Source organism: Notolepis coatsorum (assembly GCF_963971535.1).
Source record: "Notolepis coatsorum genome assembly, chromosome: 8".
Classification (NCBI taxonomy): Eukaryota; Metazoa; Chordata; class Actinopteri; order Aulopiformes; family Paralepididae; genus Notolepis; species Notolepis coatsorum.
This window is the reverse complement of record NC_140172.1, coordinates 55,691,225-55,714,215: the sequence shown is the minus strand read 5'-3', so window position 1 is coordinate 55,714,215 and position 22,991 is coordinate 55,691,225. Positions and strand designations below refer to the sequence as shown.

Below are 22,991 nucleotides of genomic sequence, written 5' to 3'. Positions count from 1 at the left end.
TTCTCCCCATGAGTCACATCCCTTCTCCCCATCAGTCACATCCCTTCTCAGCAATCAGTCACATCCCCTCTCCTCCATCAGTCACATCCCTTCTCATCCATAATTTCCACAGACCACATACTTTCTTACACTGAGCAGACCTTGTAGCTCTGCTGCAAGTCAAACTACCTAAAACCTCATTCAACCTACTCTCAATTTCACCATCTATGTATCTATATATATATATGTAACGGTTGTGACAACGTCACCTCAAACTTCGATGCCCCGAGTGGGAGTCGAACCCCGGTCTCCCACACCGCGGGCAGCAACACAGACCGCTATACCAAGAGGTGAATTCACTACTTCGCAACGTGTCTATCTGTCTTTTTGAGGATGTGAGAGTGAGTTTAACCCATAGCACCGCTACTCACCCCAGCCCTTCTTGACTGCGCTTCACGATCCGTTACACTCACCCTCTCAAACTCACTCCACTCCACCCAAGGCACTTCGATGCCCCGAGTGGGAGTCGAACCCCAGTCTTCCACGCCGCAGGCAACAACACAGACCGCTATACCAAGAGGTGAATCCACTACTTCGCAACGTGTCTATCTGTCTTTGAGGATGTGAGAGTGAGTTTAACCCATAGCACTGCTACTCACCCCAGCCCTTCTTGACTGCGCTTCACAATACCATCCGTTACACTCACCCTCTCAAACTCACTCCACTCCACCCAAGGCACATCAATGCCCCGGGTGGGAGTCGAACCCCGGTCTCCCACGCCGCAGGCAACAACACAGACCGCTATACCAAGAGGTGAATCCACTACTTCGCAACGTGTCTATCTGTCTTTGAGGATGTGAGAGTGAGTTTAACCCCTAGCACTGCTACTCACCCCAGCCCTTCTTGACTGCGCTTCACGATACCATCCGTTACACTCACCCTCTCAAACTCACTCCACTCCACCCAAGGCACTTCGATGCCCCGAGTGGGGCATTTCATCCCTTCCCCAATTTCGTTATTGTCCAATTCTACCCTCCCCTGTCTCGAACGTTGTTAGGCCATGCCTCCCACAAGCCGGCTGCAATGTGGACGAAGCCTTGCATCACGTGTCCCCTCCGGTACACGAGGAGGCAGCTGTCGCATCTTTTCACCTGTACAGCGTGATCTCTCAGCGGCGAGGGTCTGCGTGGGAGGGACACGCCGCCCTCGTCGCTTCCTGATTCTACTGCGCAGGCGCACCAACCGACCTGTAGGAGTCACTGTCCACAACGTCCGATCCCCACCCACCAGCTTCCCACCCCCTAATACTGCCAATTGTATTAGTATGAACGACCAGCCAAGCTGGTAGCAACGCCGAGAGCTGGGCTCGAACCCAGCATCTCCTGCGTTGGTGGCAAGCGCCTTGCCCACTGCGCCACCTAGCCGCCCACCCCAGCCCTTCTTGACTGCGCTTCACGATACCATCCGTTACATATATATCTGGTGAAAATGAGATGTTGGATCTCTAGGAAAGTGGTTCTATTCACCTGCGCTGGTCGTCCCCCTGCTCAGCAGCTGGGATGGCCAGACACTCGTCCATATGACCGTGGAACAACCGGAGAACGTAGCCTCCAGTTAGAAAACCTAGTGACAGTAGCAGGAACAAAAATTAAATATGACATTATATTAGGAATATTTAATATCCTAAATGACAGCAGAAAAGTTGGTTTGATATTCCACATTCACATATTTGATATACGGTATGTGAATTCACATATTTGATGTTCAATATCTCTCCCTTTGCATGTGGGGGAGTTAAAACCTCTATCTTCATACTCTGGGTAAGGAAAGCAATCAGCAACCTTTTTATAGATGCTAACCACTGATGTCACTAACTCACTCATTCACTTATAACTGTTGTTGTTGTTGTGAAAAAAATTACTAAAGCTCTTTGATCTCTAGCCTCCTGGAAATCAACAAAATCCAGCCATTACAGATATCCAATCTGCTTCCTCTGAAATATTATGTAATACACACAGGTTATTCTGATTGGCCCATCAGTCACATATAGCTGCTCTGATTGGCCCATCAGTCACATCTAGCTGCTCTGATTGGCCCATCAGTCACATCTAGCTGCAGTCACTCAGCCGCCATGGAGGAGTGTCAAGCATCTATATAGACCTGTTCACCGTTTAAAAACATACCGTGTTCGAGCCAATCAGCAATACCAACTGAGTCACGTGACTAAGTTGCCTCAGACCTGCGCAAGCTGCTGCGCCAAAAGAAGTACAATAGACCACTGCATTAAGTGGTTGTAGCTACGGCTGTGGGGGTGCTGGAGACATGATCCAATTTACTTTTATACGCCTGAGTCTCCTGAACACGGAGCGACCAATCCCAAGTCGATCGGCAATTTCTCGGTCGAGCTATAGTAACTTTTTCGCACCTACTCCCGAACTCCGCATGCGCAGATTGTCCACGGAGTCTCTGGATTGTCCGGAGATCTAGGATCATCAATCTGTGCACGTGTGTTTTTATTTATTTTTTTATACATTTTTATTGAGACTCAGGCATATAAAAGTGTATTGGATCATGTCTCCAGCACCTCCACAGCCGTAGCTACAACCACTTAATGTCAAGGCTCTCATCCACATTCATTCATTTCATTTTCTCCTCCCAGCCCCACTCTCTCCCTAGCCCCTTACGTGACTGCGGTGTGCAAGCCTGGGGCTGCACACCGCAGTCACATAAGGGGCTACTCTCTCCCATGATTTCAGAATACCGGAAGTGTTGGGGCTCTATGGAGAAACCATGGCACTCCCGTGACTAAAAGTAGTTTCAAACGAAAACAGCTGGATGTCATTTTACCAAATCAGCATGGCTGTGAGTCTTTCACCTTTCACATACCTAGCTTTGGCATGGATTGATTGTTTAGATCGCTAGCATGGCTAACAAATGCAAATATATTGTAGTCTGCCCCGTTGTTCTGACCAGGATCATGTTCCTTTCTGCCTGGGGTTTGCGCACGCATATTTGTCATGACATCGTCGGCGAACAAAAGGCCACACCTCCTCAGCCTACTGAGAGTTGGCTGTGCTCAGAGAGGGTTTGATTGATTGATTGATTGATTGAAAACTTTATCAACAGATTGCAGAATGGGTACAGTACAGTACAGCTCAATACATACAATTGTTAAGGGGATGCAGACCAGAGAAAGACTTTCGTCTTGTTTACATCAGGGCCCCCCATTTTCAATTCATCATAACATATAGACACACACGACATACAGATAGACAGTACTGCTACATCTATACATTTATGACATACCAGATTTGCAAATACAGTACTGTTTGTGATACAAAAAGTGTCCAGAAAAGAGTGTATATACATTTGACGTAGAAACTGTACATTGGAGGAGGTTGGGTAGGTGGGGTGGGGTTGGGAGGGGGGTGACCTAAAACACTTATAACAAATCAAATGATACACCTGAAGCTGAAAATATTATACTTATATAAGTATTGTATGACTAAATTCAATCATTGTACAGGATATTTAAAGGTGATATAGATAACGTTTTTATGTAGAGTATTCTTAATAATGTTTCTTTTTAAAAAGGTAAAATAGAATTATTGATTAATTAATTAATTATTTTAAAATGTGCAGGTCCAAAATGAATGTTGTTGTTTATGTTGCAGGCATGTATGCCCTCTCTACTTTCCATTTCCCCACGTGGAATGCACCTGATAAATGACATGCTGGTGCTCTAGTGCGACATCTAGTGGCTGAATGTTATCTATAGCACCTTTAGGTAAAGGAACTGCATCACTGCATGCAGCATGTGGGTGAGTTAGTGACACCTGTTAACACTTTGACTGCCACTCACGGCTTTTCTCGGATTTATAATAGTTACGTTGAAAGCCACTCACGAGATTTCACGGATTTTTTTTTTTTAGCGATCTGAAATCATATTGCATCACGCGAGCCTACCCAAGGACCGCCGGCGATCAGATGTGAAAAAAGCGCCCCCTATCGTCTCCCAGATGACATCAGGGATTTTGGAATGGACTCAATGAAAATGGATGGGGGAAAAAAAATATTCCAGTCCACATTTTCCAGTCCACTGATGCAGCCGGGGTTACCAGAGTTCATTCTGGATCCTCTGAGCGCCGCGGATCATGAGTTCTACTGTATACACGTTAGATCTACTTATCGATTTTTTCGAATGGTGATCAGGAATTAGAATATACCAGTTGGATACCATCTGATGTCAGGTAAGGAATCTATGTTATCAGTGTTAGGATAATCAGACTCGTTTTGATGAAGATATAAGCTTTTTTCTGATATGTGCTCCAGCGGTTTCACTGTAAAATCCATGAGGAAATGAAAACGGCTATTATCAGTGCGCGCCTCGAATGGGCGTGCGTGTACGTATAATATTGATCATCTAGCGTTTATTTGAAAACGATTCATAAATAGGCAGACAAATATCAACGTTCTGGAATATTCCAGTAAAAGACGATTATCACAGAATGGCCCAGAATGGGCTGTTTTTTACCTCAAAACGGGTGCTTTTCAAAATGCTCTCAAACGGAAATGAAGCGATAAAAAACCAATCTGCCTTGACAGCACTGACTGGAAAATGATTCTTTGATAAGCGACGGGCAGATTAGACACATAGCCATAATTTAAAACATAGATTAGGCGATATTAACGTTAACATTGAAGTGGATGGTGGCATTCAAGCACTAAGTCGTGCGCCCCCTGGTGGCACTGAAAGTGTTAAAGAGGAGCTTTGCATCTGAAATCTTTTTTTTTTATAAAATAAACCAAAGTCAGCTCAGACCTTCAGCGAGCTCACAGCCAGACATCACAGGGTTCATGGTCCACAGTGTCTGCATGAAGGAGGCGTCCACCAGCAGGTCCCCACTGGCATATGACAGATGCTGAGGAGAGAGATGAGGTGGTTAATAAACCTTTGTGTGTCTGTAACTTACATACTCAACCTAACATCAACCCTGGTTTTGGATACATGGTAAAACATGCTGCGCTATAAACATGGCCCAGAATGTCAGGAAAATGTAATGGTATTCAACCTAATGTAATGTTTCGTACATCAGTTAACCCATGTGTGTGTCGACGTCGTGTGGAGGTGTAGTTGACGTTGATGTCAACCTAATGCTTGTGGGATGCCACCAGGGGGCAGAGCGGCTAAGTGTGAGTGACTGAATCACACGTGTGGTAGTGAAAGGATTAACTCAATAACTCTCATACCAAATTAATTTGTACAAGATAGTTTGCAGTTTTGGGATATGTGTTTAGATTAACCCTTGTGTGCTGTTCGGGTCTGTGGCACCCGATTTCAATGTTTACTAAAAAATTATACAATTAATGATTTTTTATTTTTATTTTTATATGACTCATTGGCATTGGCTCATTTTATGTGAAGATCACATTTTCATTGAACGCACACTATGTCACATTTATATGACATACATGGTGTTCGGGTCCACTGGACCCGGAAGTGTGGAAATTGTTGGTAAATATGTAAATATGGTAAACATTTTACAAAAAGGTCCACTGTGTACCTCCACTTTGTTTCATTTATATTTTTCAAGATAAACATGACTTATTCCATTCATGTCTTGATTATCCCTGTAAGGCCCAAATTAAATTGACATTATCAACTTCAGAGGCCAGAATGTGGGACCTATAAACACATTTACTATCCAATAGCATTGTGAGGCTGAACAACAGGACCCATTGACTATGTACATGTGCTAAAAAAAAAAAAAAAAGAGAAAAAAATTGTAATTTTGCAACCGAGGGTCTTACAGGGTTTTCTTTTCCTTTTTTATTTTTTACAGACATGACATTTTAAAGTTAACATCTGTTAAGTATTATTACAATAATTGTTATGGCTTTATTGTTTTAAAACACTGGGTGAGTAACAAAAGCACGAACACCACACAAGGGTTAAGAGACGTGAAGTCTTACCAGGTATCTCTCTGAGGATACACTGACCAGGATGAGGTCATCTCCCACTCTCACCTTCTCTCCCTCCGAGCGCTGCTTAGAGGCTGGGTGGATGGTCCACCAACACGCCTCTCCTGTCAAACACAAAGCAATGGTTCCATTCCAAAAAGCTACATCCATCAGACCTTAACTCATTCTGCGTCATACCCGAGTATAGTCGTGTTTTGCCGCCAGCGGTTGAGCGCCATACCCGAGTATACTCTGGTTTTGATCCTTTGATCAAAGGGCGTGGCGCTCAACGAGTTAAAGGAACATGCCAACTTTTTGGGAAATTAGCTCATTTGCCATCTACCCTGGAGTTACTGTAGACAAGCAGATACATTACCTCAAAAGCCCTGTTGTTTTTTGAAAAACTGAGCTTTTGAGGTGATGAAATAACTGCGCCCAGGCAGCAGTGGTTCAGCAAAAAAAAAGTCTGTATATATCTGCTTAGAAAACAAAAATGTCTAATCTTTTTAATTTATTTCTCCACGTGGTAAATACACAGGTCACAACATGTTTCGGAGTTGTATTTGGAGTATATTTCGTGACTGTTGGGAACTAGGCTACACTGGCACACCTACTTCCAGTGAATGACGCTAAGCTAGGCTAACGGTGCGGCTGTTCCCTAAGCCTAATGCATGCACAGAGAAGAAAAGGGTATGTATCTGCTTGTCTAACTCCAGGGTAGATGGCAAATAAGCAAATTTCCCAAAAAGTTGGGGTGTTCCTTTAATATTTATTTTAAACTGCAACGGGGGAGCATATGGATGTGCTGGCCACATAGGAGAACGCAATGATGACAATCAATTTACTGTAGTATACTTTTCTGTGTGATTGACAACAGTAAAGGCCCAAAACTTAATAATTGACCATCATGCAAAAAAGTTAAAAAGCTAATAAAAATGAAATCTTGTATCAGTAACATAATACTAGTATATTTGCCTATAATGGAATAACATATTACTTTATTGACCATTTATGACAGACCTGGTTATCATTAATGAGAGCCAATGAGGCGCGAGTGGCAATGTCATTCATGTCAACCACTGACAAGAAGGCCCTACAGAGAGTGGTGCGCTCAGCCGAGCGTACCACGGGTATTGCACTACCACCCCTGCAGGTTCTATACAACAAGAGGTGCAAATCCAGAGCCTGCAGAATAATGAAAGACCCTCACCACCCCAACAACAGCCTGTTCGTGCTGCTGAGGTCAGGCAGACGCCTGCGAGCACCAGCTACTAGGACAGAGAGACTTCGGCTCAGCTTCTTCCCCCAGGCCATCAGAGCCTTGAACACTGAACCCTCCACACACAAGCACACATGAGCACACACACTGTACACGCTCACACACTAGCAGCCACTTTAACATGAGCAAGCACACACTCATGCTGCACACGCCCACACTTATGGCCACTAAGGAAAGGTCACTTTAAAAATAGTAGAGTATAACCGGAGATTGTATAATTTAGCATGTACAGAAAGACACTACCAAAGGACCTAGCATGTCCTCCATGCTCTGTAAATAACTTATGTACATATACTGATATGCCCTAATATGTTACTTGTTTATTGCACAATGTTACTTGTTTATGCACAATGTTGTTCCATTGGATTCTATTATATGTTATTGCACATCGTTGCGGGCAAGACCACCCGCATTTCATTGTATACTTGTATGCCGTGACAAATAAAACTCTTGACTTAACTTGACTTGTGGTGTAAGCCTACAGGTTGCCTCTTCCTCTAACGACCACAGGATGGCGATAGAGTATCACACAACAACCAGTATAGTACAGTCCATCATGTTCATGAGTGCAACTTGAGTGACAGCTGGTACCACTAGAAAGTACCCAGGCTCTATTGTCTTTACATTGGCAATCCATAAGATCCTTATTTTTGTTTGTTTTAGCAATCTATTGGTGATAGACTGAGCCCCCTGGCTGGTTCCTTCACACTACCTGTAGAGTCCTCCTGCAGGCCCACGTCAAAAGCCAGTTTGTCAGTCAGCGAGCGGGACGTCGTCAAACAACAGAGGTACTGCAGTATAGAACAAGTACACATTAATGAGAGAATAGGTAGGTACACAGTAATAACAACATACAGTAAGTATACAGTATGAGATAATACAGTATGTACATAGAAATAATAGAATAAGTACACAATAGTAAGAGAATAGAGTTCATCATGGTACAATTCTAAATACTGTAGCTGAAAACACAGAATTCTTTAACACAGGATGGATGACACCTCTTCAAACACAATGTGTCCTGAGACCACTTCTTTTTAGCCGCTATTGGCAAAATGGGACACCTTCATTGGCAAAATCAGACAACTAATAATTGTATGTAAAAAATACGTGATATTTCCGTTTAGTTTACACTACAGTTCTGTTGTAATGTGTCACTAATTACCCTCTACGAAAGTATAATAAGGGTATAGTGGGAAATAAAAATGGATTTCAGTTTAGTTTACACTACAGTTCTGTTGTAAGGTGTCACAAATCCCCCTCTAAGTCTAATAAGGGTCTAACAGTGGGAAATAAAGACACACTAGTGGGAAATAAAAATTGATTTCAGTTTAGTTTACACTACAGTTCTGTTGTAAGGTGTCACAAATCCCCCTCTAAGTCTAATAAGGGTCTAACCGTGGGAAATAAAGACACAATGTCCTGACAGCTTCCATAGCCTAATGTTACTGGGGTCGGATAGTGACATGGCATCTACAGTAATGGTGTGGTGAGCGTCGAGGAAGCATGTATTACTTTTCTTTTTACTCTGGCTGATGCTGAAACCGTAATTCATGCTTTTGTCTCATCATGTCTAGGCTACTGTAATGCATTTTTTTCAGGCCTACCAAATTCAAGCATCAAAAATCTTCAACGTGTGCAAAATGCAGCTGCACGGATACTAACTAAAACAAGAAAATTTTATCACATCACAACAGTTTTGTCCGCCTTACACTGGCTTCCTATTCAAGCCAGATCTGACTTTAAAGTGCTACTCCTCACCTACAACATTTTAAATGGGCTCGCACCGCTCTGTCTATCTGATCTCATCTCTCGATACTCGCGCACTCGTGCTCTGCACTCACAAAATGCGGGGCTTCTATCGATTCCTAGGGTTAAAAAGAAATCTGCGGCCACAGAGCCTTTGTCTACCGCGCTCCCTACCTGTGGAACAAATTACCTGCCGTCGTCAGGGGCACCTGCTCTGTCGAAGCTTTTAAATCCCTGCTTAAGACCCATCTTTTCTCTCTCTCCTTCAACCTACCCTGATCTTACCTGGTCGGGGACTGACCCTTAGATTAATCTGTCTAGTTTAGTTAGGATGTCTATTTGCTCCCATGTCTGCTTTTCTGTCTCTGTCTCAACCGGTCCCATGGAACAGCTGCATACCGTCTTCTGTCTGGCCTGCAGTGCTGAACCTTACCTGCTCTGCCCTGACCAATTCTGAGTGGTTCCTCCTGCCCCCCGGGCATACGGCCCTGAGCTATTGTCTTGTATCTCATCCTGTATACATACACTTGCAGTAGTTCTATCTATTACTCAATTTCACAATTTTCTTTCTTTGATTCTACTGTCACCATGTATGCATAAGCTCACTACATGTATTTATTGCTCCATCTCCGCCCACTACAAACATGGGAACTCCCCCCCCCCCCCCCCCCATCTCTCTGAGTGGTTGTCTTGTAGTGTTGACCATGGTGGTGGATGTCTCGGGGTCTTGGCCAAGATTGCAGTGACTGTTCTACGTGCACCACCGAGGCCATGGATCAGCTTCTTACCGTCTTCTGTCCATGGTCTGTCAACGTGGTTTAGACGTGGAGTTCATTGCTGGGTTAAGTACTTCTATTCAATTCACATAATATGCTTACTACATATATCTATTCTATTCACATATATGCTTACCACTTGTATCTATTGCTATGTCCGCCCATCAAAATCACGCAAACTGTCTAACACCTGTCCCCCTGTCTCCGGCTGTCTCGTAGTGATGACCGGAGTGTTGGACGTCCCGTGATGATGACCGGGAGGATGCAACCCTCTCTGCACCGCCCCCCCCTGTCTCAAGATCCCCCCTTGAATGGCCCTTCTAAGGTTTCTTTGTGCATTTTTTGCTATTGCTAGGTTTTAGTGAGTATTTCCTTACCGTCGCGTGGGGTATGTCTGGGAGTGTTGCATTTATTTTATTTATTTAAAATGTTTTAGACTTCATGGTGTTTTTGTTTTGTTCTTGATTTATTGTGATGTTTCTTCTTGACTTGTTTAAAGAAGACGTGTCCGGCCCATGGGGACATTGACGTGTGTTGTCGGACCTTACAAATACATTTGATTTGATTACACTATGTATCTACTTACAAACTCCACAGCACGCCGGAGAACATCCAGGCTACGGGGGACATGTGAAGTAGCGACGAGATGTGACAGGACCATGGACAGCTCTCCACAAGCCTCCATTCATTCTCGGTTTGGCTTTAGTTTTACTTATATGCTGTTTCTAATTACAGCATAATTTAGGTGTATGTTGTCTTATTAGGGTTTGTTTACTGTCTAATAAAGAATATATTACATCTTATTAGTTCTAGTTTTTGTCTAATTCCATACAAAGTACAGTATGACTTAGTACAGTGTACCGTAAAATAAAGTGTGATGCAAATGTTTTCACAAAATGAATCACCATTCAACGCAATTGAAGACTTCCCCTAAAAATGTGTTCATGCATTTTACAACTTCTGAGTTAAATGCGATGAATCACTGAAACACCTATCATGCGATTAACGCGCTAAACATTTTATTTAGCGTTTGACAGACCATGTTTATTGTTCTTCTTAAATAACCTTCGTCTTTGTGCTGTAGTAAAAACATTCTGATCATTGATGGTTCCTCACCATGCTGGAGTGAGTGTGCTTCAGCAGGATGGCGTGTCCGTACAGCAGGGTGCGGCTGCCCCCTCCCTGAGAGGACTGGAGGAGGAAGACAGAGAGTCACTCAGGGACGCTCAGCTCACATCACTTCATTTGTCTTTCACACATGGTTCAGGGTTTGGAAGTCAATTGACTTTCAATTCAAAATAATGTTTTGGTGTTGATCATCTTCAACGTACAACTACTGGGGAAAACTGCTGTTGTGAGAAAGTTGTTCCCGTTCAACCTATTTTGGCCACTCTATAAGATCAGCAGGTGCATCGCAATTTGTTTAAATTTTTTTATTATGCAATGTAATTATCTACATTACTGAATTGAAAGTGAATTGATCCTGACCCAAGGTTACATGTAGATATTATCTGCAAATAATGAATTAGTATTTGTTCTAACCTGCTTGGAATACCACATACTGTATAGGTTTCACCACATCAGGGCAATTCAGATAGTTGTCAGATAGTCTAAAACCTTGCTGGCACTTTTCCTAATGCGGCAAATGTGTTGGTTTAATTTAAATGTTACTCATGTGTAAATCTAGTCTAGAACCATGAATTAGGTCTAAAGACCAAATTATACTTCTGTGTAGGCTGTCATGGCTCCTTTCTCTGACCATTGTACCTACAACCTGTATACATTGTTGGCGTCACCCCATGTGCAGTTACATTTTTGTCCAGCTGCACGTACTGTAGACCTCGCCTTGGGCACTAGCGGCACTACCCTCAGCGAAGCGTCTGTGCCACTTTCACGTTGGAGCATAAAGCGACCTTGAGTCTCACCTTCATAGCCAAGCCCACTTCATGTTTCAAATAGTTTGGTGGCTAACAGCATGGACTGTCAGAGTCTACTGATCAACAACGTCATTAAGTGAGTAGGAAATATAGCTAGGGCCCGGGGTCTTGTGCAAACTGAAGGAAGTTGTCAAAATGTGTGTAAAAAGTTGAATGTTTATAAAACACTGACAATTTACTAAAAACTCGAAATATGCATGCCAACTGTTTCCATTATTATCACATTTTAAATGGAAATTAGTTTGATTGTGTGTATATAAAAAGCTCTCTGTACAGAGTTCTTGTGTATTTGACTTGATAAATGACGCCCCATGGTGAACATTACGTTTGACAAAAAAAACCTGGCCACTTTCCGGAAGGCAGACACACAACATTCAGTGGGAGACATTTGGTTGACGGTAATGAGATATGTAGTGTGTAAAGACAGCTGTGCCACCAGAGACTTATTGCCTTCTACTGCTGATGACAGGAGTCCTACTGTAGGTGTAAGTATCATCTGAAATGCTACTTGATAGCTATTGCAGCTATGAAAACATTATGGGACATTAAGGTGAGTGGCAGTTAAATAGGGACGGCTATGTGATAAGAAGGTGAGGCGAACGTTTTGAGGAAACATGAGAAGAAGAAGAAGAAGAAGAAGAAGAAGAAGAAGAAGAAGAAGAAGAAGAAGAAGAAGAAGAAGAAGAAGAAGAAGAAGAAGAAGAAGAAGAAGAAGAAGAAGAAGAAGAAGAAGAAGAAGAAGAAGAAGTAGAAGTTTAGGTGTTTACATTTTACATAAAGTTTTACATTTTACGTGATGATGTCATGGTGAGAGCTGTGTGCTTATAATTGAATAGACGTTTGGAAATGGAAGAGTCTTATGACATTGTTTCACCTGCTATCTACAATGTTGTGTTCTAAACCATCAGCAAGCTGACGACTCTACAGCAGGACCAGTGAACGGCTTGGCTTGGGTTCATCTCTACTTTATCTTTCCCAAGCAAAGTAACGTTACTCTAACTTTTGGATGTTAAGCTGTGAACAAACATGCCACTGATTCAGTTCTCCCTCGACATGTGGACTGAATCTATCCTACTACCAAGAAGTCTCCCTCCCCGTGTATCTTTCCCCCTCCCGTTATAATATTTTATAATAGGTAAGTTAAATAAGCAGGTAGTATTTTTAGCCACTCGTGTGTTTTCCTGTGTTGCCCCCTTGGCGTGCACAGACCCCCAAGGTGCTCCATTAGCCCACTGGGCATATAGTAAACTGTTGCATGTTGAATAAGAAATGACAGGGCACTGAGTGTGTGTTGGCCTGCTTGCTAACACTAGGTATAGTTTTAAAAAAAAAACTTTAATCTTCTCTGAGATCATTCAAATAGCAAATAAAGTTACCTTGTTATACCTTCCACTGTGTCTGTGTCACTGTATAGGAACCTACCACCCAGGGTCTACTTTTAAGTTCAGGTCAATTAAGGTTGACCTGTGACATACACATGCCAGTCCACTATAGGATATGGAGTTGTAGTGCACACATGGTGAACTGAGTCTGAGTGCTGTCAACGTGTGTATGTCAAGAAAGATAAAGGGCGGGAAATCGTGTCTATACTGTCTATCATGGCTATTTCCATTCAAAATCCAAAAGGGCCTGTGCGAATATTTTTATTTGAACTGAAATGGTGTTTTTATAGGTTCATTCTTCTTTTTTATCAATTGGTTCAATGGAATTCTATTTTGAAAATGGAATCACTCATTTATGTATCAATTTTAAATATGCCACACAAACACAATGATCGTGTATTGTTAATAACTTCATCTCTGACATGTATTTGGGGAGTTAGGGTGCCGTGGGGGTCAAATATTTTCAGAAGTGCCTTGGTCAAAAGAATGGTCTATATACTGTACATCTATCAATGAACCACTGGTCTATATACTGTGTACATCTATCAATGAACCACTGGTCTATATACTGTACATCTATCAATGTCATCATAAATCAAAATAAAATCAATTTGAGTTAACCAAAGTGAACCAAAATGAAAATCTAGAAGATACATTAATTATAAATATGTTTGTAAATAAATATATATGAATAATTATTATTATTATTAATATTGCAGACCCAGCCATTATAAACAGTGAAACAGTAGCTTTCTCATTTCAAACAATGTTCTAGTGACCCAATCTTTACTGTTTACTGTGTCAAGGAACAATAAGGAAACATTTAACTATGTTTACTCTGTCAAGGAACAATAAGGAAACATTTAACTATGTTTATGGTGTCGTGGAACAATGAGGACACATTTAATTATGTTTACTGTGTCACGGAATAATGAGGACACATTTAACTATGTTTACTGTGTCACAGAACAATGAGGAGACATGATTTAACTATGTTTACGGTGTCATGGAATAATGATATCACTTACCCATTTGTCCAAATCGACTGCCTGCAGTTGTCAGGTGAAATGTGACAGGGCATGGAGGCAGACAAGAAACAGAGTATTAAGTTGTAAATGAACAAAGCATATTGAAAGAAACCTCTGCATTTACTTTGAAAAATTATTTTTTTAAAGAACACACTACATTTTGGGAAATATAATATAAGAAATAAGGTTCTTATCCTAAACTAAAATAATTAACGCAATTAATCACATTACCCTCATCACTTATCCAACTGCCTCCCATAGCTTTAACAGCCAGCCGTGGTGGGAAGTGTGTTTACGTTCACTCTGATTTACAAACTAGGAGAATAATGAGTGACCAGACATCTCCTTGATTGATTGATTGAAAATTGTATTAACAGATTGCAGAATGGGTAAAATACAGTACAGCTCAATACACACAATTGTTAAGGGGATGCAGACCAGAGAAAGACTTTCGTCTTGTTTACATCAGGGTCCCCCATTTTCAATTCATCATAATGTCTTATTTCATGTTTCAGAAGTGACCTTTGGATTAAACCAAGTTGTGTAAAACTTGCAGTGATGAGCGGTCTTTCCCAGCGAAGAAACAAGTATTAAGTTCACAGGTAGAGTTATGCTATGCTTGCTAATTATGCTAGCAGTGTTATTATTAACAGAGAATGTCCAAAGGGGTCGTCTGTCAGCGAAGACATTGTTACATCAGAGAACAAATGTATTCACAAAATGGATCAACATTGTCCTGTAACCAATAAGTACTTACTGTATGATTACTTCCCCTAACCATGTTTTCATACATTTCTTGATTACCAAATCCCCTACAAATGTATTGTTTGGATAATCATGATTAGCATGTTAAAGAATGTGTTATAATTTGACAGTGCAACTATAGGCTACATATTCCCTCTTTTTCAAGTGTATATAGTTAGAGTATAGATGTGAATGTAAGCAGCAGTTTCCAGGGGAAGCTTCGGTCCATGTATAAAAAGTACTATATAGAGTTATTCATATTTATTATTATTATATTGTAAGTCTCAACGACATTGAAAATGAGGGTGACCTCAATTATCCTTTCGAGAATAAATAAAGGTTTGAATTTAAGGGGTCTTTTTCTACTTTTTTGAAATATTTTGAGTGTGTGTGTGAGCACAGCGGTGTCTGTGTTTATTATTATTTCATGAAATTGGGTAAATATCTTAATTTTACATATATGTTCATTGTGTGAAAAGCTTATAACATGAAACACTAGAAAAATAGTTACAGATTTAGTGACTCGTTCACCCCTAGTTACTTTTTCTACTCCCATCCACTTCAACGTTAAAATGGCATTTTTAAGCATTTTTAAATCTGCTCTTATTCATTCAATTCTCGATATATCTTGCCATCCTTTGCATATTCCACGAGATAAGGACCTTGTAATTGCCAGGATGTGCTGTTACCGATGTAAAACTCATGGTGGCGTCATCGCTCCACAGATAACTTTGCCAAAATTCAGGGGGAGGTGAATTAGGCTGTGGCGGGCTGCCGGTCATTGAAACTCCGGACACAGGTTTTGTGGTGGTGGGGGGGGGGAGCGAGTGGATTTTCAAGACAGAACCAGAGGCGAACCGGACCGCGCAGTCCACAGCGCGCCACACGCCGAAAAACAAGACCCCCATAGCCGGCGCGCGCCAACGAGGAAGTGTCCTGGACGGATCAGGTCTGGTTCTCGTCCCACCACCGAGGCGAGCCCAAGATCCCTGCCGCAGCAACACATGGAAGCGCCCGCACCATATTTAGGTCAGTTGAGCACTTGGTAACGTTTCGCCTCAACGCCGTTTCTGGCCGAACTAGTCATCGAATCTTTAATATTTTTTTTTATTCGTATTCAGAGGTAATTCGTCGAGATATTTCTAATTGATATTTATCAAAAAGAAATATGGGAAATATGGTCAAAAACAACATTTATCCGTTTTTTTCGGTTCGCCCGCAGTCAGTTGAGCACTTATTAACGTTTCGCCTCAACGCCGTTTCTGGCCGAACTAGTCATCGAATCTTTAATATTTTTTTTGATTCGTATTCAGAGGTAATTCGTCGAGATATTTCTAATTGGTATTTATCAAAAATAAATATTGGAAATATGGTCAAAAACAACATTTATCCGTTTTTTTCGATGAAAAAACACGTTCTATCAAACAAACACAGGTTTGAGTGGTTATAATTCATAAATATGAGTAATATGTTGAGAGATATATTGAGATTATACTATTACTGTTAATCATGGGTAGAATTTTTTTTTTTAAATAGTAAACAGGTAAAATTATATGGCTTTAAACATGATGTATCAAAACTGACACCAATCCCCAGCGGTTTCCCCCATTGTTAGGCATGCACAAGGGTTCACCTCTTCTCCAGGATTTCTTCATCTCCTTACATTCCCATACACAGTGAAAGCATGTCCCTGTGAGTTCATTGCATTCGGTGCGAGTATCGGGTAATGCCGTCTTTGAATATGTGTGTTTTAGCTGGAGTGATGTATATTTCAGCTGTAGTAATTTCAGCTTTATTGTTTTAGCCTGAGCCTTATTTCAGTTAGTTGTTTTTATTTATTTATTTCCATTTAGTTAGTTACCCCACACCCTGAGTTGCTTGCTTCTTATTGTGTTTTTGTAGTACAGTTGTGTTTGTAAGGTTTCTCCCTTGTCTGCTGTGTGTTTCATTGGGGATCGGAAGAGAACGGTCACATTGGGATTCCCTTCCTGTGGCAGCTGTTTTCCTGGCACCACAACGTCGGTGTCTCCAGCTCTCCTATAGGTCCTCTCATCGCCAGCAGACATCAGTCCACCACAGCTGTGTCCTCTGCTGACTCTGCGGCGGTGTTGGAGTCACGCTTGGCCACGCAGCCATGTGTGTATGAGGAGTACAGCAGGCGGCTCAGAACGCAACCTCGAGGGGCCCCCGTGTCGAGGGAGATGATTGGCAACTATGCCACATTAATGTGGAACGCCCTACCCACAGCCGTAAAGGAATGTGAATCCCTACCGTCCTTCAAAACCGCTCTCAAAGAGCAGGTCTACGGGTGGCCGCAATTAGAAACTGGCCCCGGTAAATGTAACCCCCCCCCCCCCCCCCGCCCAACCCCCTCTAATGTACATTTTCTTCCCCTTCTGATAATTTTTTTTTATGATGTTCTCTCTTTCTTACATAGTACCGTATATTTGTATGTCTCTAAATGTCTTGATGAATTGAAAATGGAGGACCCTTATGTAAACAAGACTAAAGTATTTTTTCTGGTCTTCATCCTCTTAGCAGTTGTTTGTATTGAGCTGTACTGTATTGTACCCATTCTGCAATCTGTTAGTTTCAATCAATCAATCAATCAATCAATAATCGAGGAGGTGCAGTTGCCTACCCTCACCACTAGAGGTCTGCCCATCAGGAAGTAAAGGACCCACTGACATAGTGCAAGCCAAGGTTTTATAAGATATTTATAATTTATTATTATGTATACATATTTTTCATAAATATAGTGGGTAGATCACAAAAAAAACATGTTAAATGTTCAATACTTTCTGTCACTGGCGGTCTCGTACCTCATCCAGGGACGTGTTGGAGAGCATCTCCTGTAAGGCCCGCACAGACAGAGACTGCTCCAGGATGAAGCAGCAGATAGCCAGGTCTGGAGGAACATTCTAGAAAACAGCACATCCAGTCAAATTAAATGCTGTTGTGATCCTTAGTTAAAGGCAAGTTAAAATAATTTGATTTGCCTAAAGGGGAACTATCTTATAAATGGCCTTTTTCAGTGTTTAGCATTGTTTCCTAGCTATGTGGACTTATATTAATAGGATCTATGTCTCTAATTCTCATATTGGCGCATTCTTCCAATTCTCCTCTCACAATATTCACCCTGACTGAACTGAGTCATCTGAAAATGTGCATATCTGTGATGTCAGAAATTTCTCAGCTGCATAATAATGTGGCAGTTGATGTGGCAGTTGGCACCAGGCCACACAGTGGTTGGAGCCCAGCCTCAAAACGGCTTAAGATCTTGAGGTAGAAAAATGCTGTTTTTGAGTACTTGATTAGAAATACAAAACAATAAAAAAAATTGAAAAAAAACTTACAGAGGTGTTCTATAGACTCACAGGTAAAAGTGCCCAAATAGTGAAAGAAATAATAAAATAGTTCCCCTTTAATTCCAGTCATTTGGGATTTGATGTGCTAGGAAACATCTAAAAACAAACCAAAAATAAAGTTAATGTAATACGTTTTCTAATAAACACATAAAATACCAAAAAAACATGGACATGGATAAAACGTTTTCGCATATATGCGAAATACACAAATAAATAACAAAAACCAGAGTGAGCTACGGTCTGATTCTAGTACCTGCGCATTGGAGGTGGTCTCCAGAAAACACAACCGGTTCCCAAAGCCTTCACACGACAGACACAGCTTGATCTGTTCCTTCAGGATGGAAGCTGTGCACTGCAACACAACCTGGTCATCCTGCAAAACACAGTTCCAAGTCAAGCAGCAGTTAGCATTAACGTTGGTCTGTAAATAAATCAATGTGATACTGGAATTTTAGTAGTAGTAGTAGTAGTAGTAGTAGTAGTAGTAGTAGTAGTAGTAGTAGTAGTAGTAGTAGTAGTAGTAGTAGTAGTAGTAGTAGTAGTAGTAGTAGTAGTAGTAGTAGTAGTAGTAGTAGCAGCAGTAGTAGAACATGACTATCACGCATGGGGAAGTTTGGCCCGATGAAAAGTGGAGGGCTGACACAGCCCCTTAGCTGTGATATAATAACCATATGCCACGGTCTGAAGTGAGCTATTGCTAAGTAGTCTGTGGCAATATGAAAGTAAGACACACAAGTCTAGCGTTTGTGCCAACATGCCCCCCTTTTCATTTTCCCGATTTTTCCAGATTGTGAAAGTACAGAATGTAAGCTTTCATACTTTGAAATCTGAGAATGTTTTGAATATCATATATTCATTTAAATCTTGTAACTCAGTCTGTTGTCTAAAAAACTCAAGGAGAGAAAATGCCTCTCAAAGATTTCCACACTTCAGCTAGTTTGGGGAGGGGGGGGGGGCGTGGACAACTACCCTCACCTGAATGCATCCATTGTTAACGTTAATGACTCTCTCTGTGTGAATGCCTTTACCTGGCTCAGTGAATTTGAATCCCAACGCGCAGCTCTATTCAGATGCAAAAATTAACCCAGCCCCCACCTCTCCTCTGTGGAGAGGAACAAACTGTTTCAAAACAGCCTTTTTTAAACACAGAATTCTTACAATTAGAGTTATTATATCTGTTTGCTGTTATACTAAATATGTTCTTCAACTCTCGAACTGTAGTTATATATATAAAAAAAAAAAAAAATTGTGTCTCTGTGTCATTTCACCCTGGCGACTTGTAGACATCATCACCAGACTGGGTCACATTAATGTGAATAGTTTTTATTAGTAAATAATAATGTTCAAAATAAAATAGGCCCTCCTGGCTGCCTGCACTGCAAGGTTGCTATGCAACATACAGACTAATACTACTACTACTACTACTACTACTACTACTACTACTACTACTACTACTACTACTACTACTACTACTACTACTACTACTAGGTCGTCCTCGGATGGGCCCTCCATCGATGCTTCCAGTCATCCCTCCATGAATCTGGCTAGCTCGCCGGTACTTCATGCTCCTGCATCTTTTTTATTTTTTTTATTTTTTTTCACTTTTTCTCCCCATTTTCTATTTTTCTCCCATCCCAATTTCGTATTATCCAATTCTTCCCTCCCCTGTCTTGAACGTTGCTAGACTATGCCTCCCACTGGTCGGCTGTAGTGAGGACAGAAGCCTTGCATCACGTGTCCCCTCCGGTACACGAGGAGGCAGCCTGTTGCATCTTTTCACCGCAGCAGCTCGAACTCTCAGTGGCGAGGAGTAACGTGTGGGAGGCTCACGCTGCCCCCGTCACTTCCTGCTTCCGCCGCACCGGCGTCACCAAACCGACCTGTAGGAGTCGCTGTCCACAACGTCCAATCCCCACCCACCGGCTTTCCCACCCACCGGCTTTCCCACCCACCGGCTTTCCCACCCTCTACCACTTGCCAATTGTGTTAGTATGAACGACCGGCCAGCCGGTAGCAACGCCAAGAGCTGGGCTCAAACCCAGCATCTCCTGCGTTAGTGGCGAGCGCCTTGCCCACTGCGCCAATCAGCCGCCCCTCCTGCATATTTCTTGAGTACGTCCATGTATGTTAGTGTGGGATGTCCTCGTGATCGCTGCCTGTGTGTTGGCTCCCACAGAACAAGTTTGCTGGCGGGCAGCTCTTGGTGTTTCTGGCAGTGACCTGCCAGCCTCATTCTCCTGACTGGTACTTTCTCGCTCACCCTTAGGGGAGCATGTCTATGTTCCCCGGGTCCTATGTTCCCCGGGTCCTATGTTCACCGGGTTCTATGTTCCCCGCTTGCGATAAAAAGGGTCCTATGTTCCCCGTGGTTCTATATTCCCCGCTCCCGCTACCCGCTCCCGAAAAAGCGACGAGTTGTGTGAGGGCCGACCATGTCAGCTTGCTTCATTTCTCTGTCATTACGGTAGTGTTCTCAAACGTACACGTTGCGACAAAAAAAAGGTCCTATGTTCCCCGCTACTCCCGAAAAAGCGACAGAGTTGTGTGAGGGTGTAGATAGATGGTGCAACATGTGTAATAATTGTGTATGTGTTCTGGATGTAACAGTACTGTATATCTACTCCAGTGCCGTCTGACAGACTCTGCCATCAGACGCTGCTTGCGTGTAACAGAGATGTATATCTGTTATTTAGTTAGGCCTACTGGACATTTTCGTTGACATAAGTAGATTTTTCGTTTTTGTTTATTTATTAAGTTAATATAAAGCGTGTTTCGAACGTTTTTGAGGTTGTTAAATACACGCTTTTGATTTCTTTAAGTGGCGAGTGATGTCTTTTTCGTTGTCCGTTGGAGAATATTACTTTACTATTTCTCTAATATATATCAGACCGACTATAGCTAGGCTATATATTTCAGCTATAATGTCCTAACAGAGAAACTTGACAAAGGCCACAGGCCGAAACGTTGTGTTAAAGTAAATTAAACTTGGGAACACGGCAGACGATGTGCTGACTTTTTTTCCACTACAGTACCTAACAGAGAAACTACCACCACCAAAAACATCCTTATTATACCTTGGCTTGTTTTATCCATACGCAGTAGCGCTTTGAAGGTATAATAACTTCGGTGGACAGCGCCTTGGTGCTGAAGTGTCATTCAAACTATCCTTACTTAAATATGACTGTGACGGACGACGACGGCACCACACATGTGAACAGTAACAATGCAATTAATTAATGTCTTGTTGTAATTAGTATATAGTTATACCTAATGTCATGCGTCTTCTTGAAGGGGATTCAGCTTGTTTTGCTCCGATTTGATGTCAGTTTAAAACCCTTCTACTCCTATATTTAATTCCGCCTGGATCTTTTCTTTTTATTGTGCGCTGTAGCATTGTCAAAGAGTAATTGCTTTTGCCATTTTCCCTTTGTAACTTCATCCTTTATCTTTCAATATCTTATTTGACGTTACTGTATGATATAAGTGTGTATTAAAAGACGGAGCTGTTAATGCGTATTGAAGGTTTGTGTCCCCGGGCAAGCTATATTCACGTATTCACGTAACTCGCAAGATATAAACGTTATACGATATGCAAAGAGACAATGATAATATGTGGTGTATTGTGTAATAAATAAATTAGTTGATTAGTTTACATACAGTTTGGACCTGTATGTAACGGTTGAGTCTGGGATTAAACTACACAAAAGAAACATAAAACTCTCCTCATTCTTCAATGACGGTATGACAGAACGCTACAATATTATCTTTGATAGGCCTACGTGCGAATCTGTTGCACCGCCGGTAGGTGCGCTCTTACGGGCAGCCTTGGTGGCGAGCTGCGGGGAACATAGAGCCTTTATTTCAGCGGGGAACATAGGACCCTTTTTTTGTTCGGGAGCGGGCGGGACCGGAGAACATAGAACCTTTATGTGGGGAAGATATGATTTTTTTTTTTTTTTTTTTTTTTTTTTGAGCGGGGAACATAGAACCCAGGGAACATAGGACCCGGGGAACATAGGGATGACCCCACCCTTAGCCCTCACCATACAAATTTGCATTGGTGACATGCTCATCCTTGTTGATGTTGAGTACTACATGCATCTAGGGACTTTTGCAGGGTGGCTTCACTGCCATATAGGAGAACAGACTCCACTGTTGCATAGAAGAAGCTTAGTTTGATTTGTCGGGGGATGTTGGAGTTACACACACTGGTCATGCCGTTCAGGGCCCTCCACGCAAGCGCCTTCCTCACTTTAAGGTCTTGCTCGGACGAGTTGACCCACAAGCCCAGGTATTTGAAGTCATTGACTTCCTTTAGAGCAGTGCCTGTGCCTCATTTTGTTTTTAGAGGTGGATGGTCCGGGACGATGTTATACATTATGACCTCGGTTTTCTTGAAGAGATGGCAAGATGGTACAAGCCAGAGCAGATGGAACATTGCCATGACAGAACAGTATGTGTGAGGATGGCAGGTTTAACCTGTGTCCATTGATTACCTCAATGTGCAACAGGTACGCAGCCACACCGGCTGCTTCCATGTCTGATTAGCTTGACCCAGAGCAGGTGTGGCTGCTTAAACCAGTCATTATTATTAATACAATGGTTTCTAAAATAGTTCCAATATATCGTGTTGGTCTGAGAGAAGAATCAAGCATCAGAAATACAGAAGCACAACCATATTCTGTTGTGGAGGGTTAAATACATGAGGAGTTTTGTATTCTGTTGTGGATGGTTAAAACTTTTGATTGCATATTGTGGTGTCGAACACTTTTTCCGGTTCGGAAATAC

At 42.0% G+C, this 22,991-nt stretch overlaps 1 protein-coding gene across 1 annotated transcript in view; it reads right to left on the bottom strand.

Moving 5' to 3' along the window:
- The window catches only part of LOC311233659 (ryanodine receptor 1-like), a gene marked incomplete at both ends in the record, with an annotated part of 453,326 nt that overhangs the window by 358,089 nt on the left and 72,246 nt on the right, over window positions 1–22,991 (bottom strand). Inside the window, 8 exons of the mRNA XM_084320641.1 lie at window positions 1,506–1,602; window positions 4,802–4,901; window positions 5,953–6,065; window positions 7,932–8,010; window positions 10,861–10,935; window positions 14,092–14,112; window positions 17,658–17,756; window positions 18,457–18,576. Of these exons, the coding sequence (XP_084176767.1) occupies window positions 1,506–1,602; window positions 4,802–4,901; window positions 5,953–6,065; window positions 7,932–8,010; window positions 10,861–10,935; window positions 14,092–14,112; window positions 17,658–17,756; window positions 18,457–18,576 (704 nt within the window). The remainder of the gene's footprint in view (window positions 1–1,505; window positions 1,603–4,801; window positions 4,902–5,952; window positions 6,066–7,931; window positions 8,011–10,860; window positions 10,936–14,091; window positions 14,113–17,657; window positions 17,757–18,456; window positions 18,577–22,991) is intronic.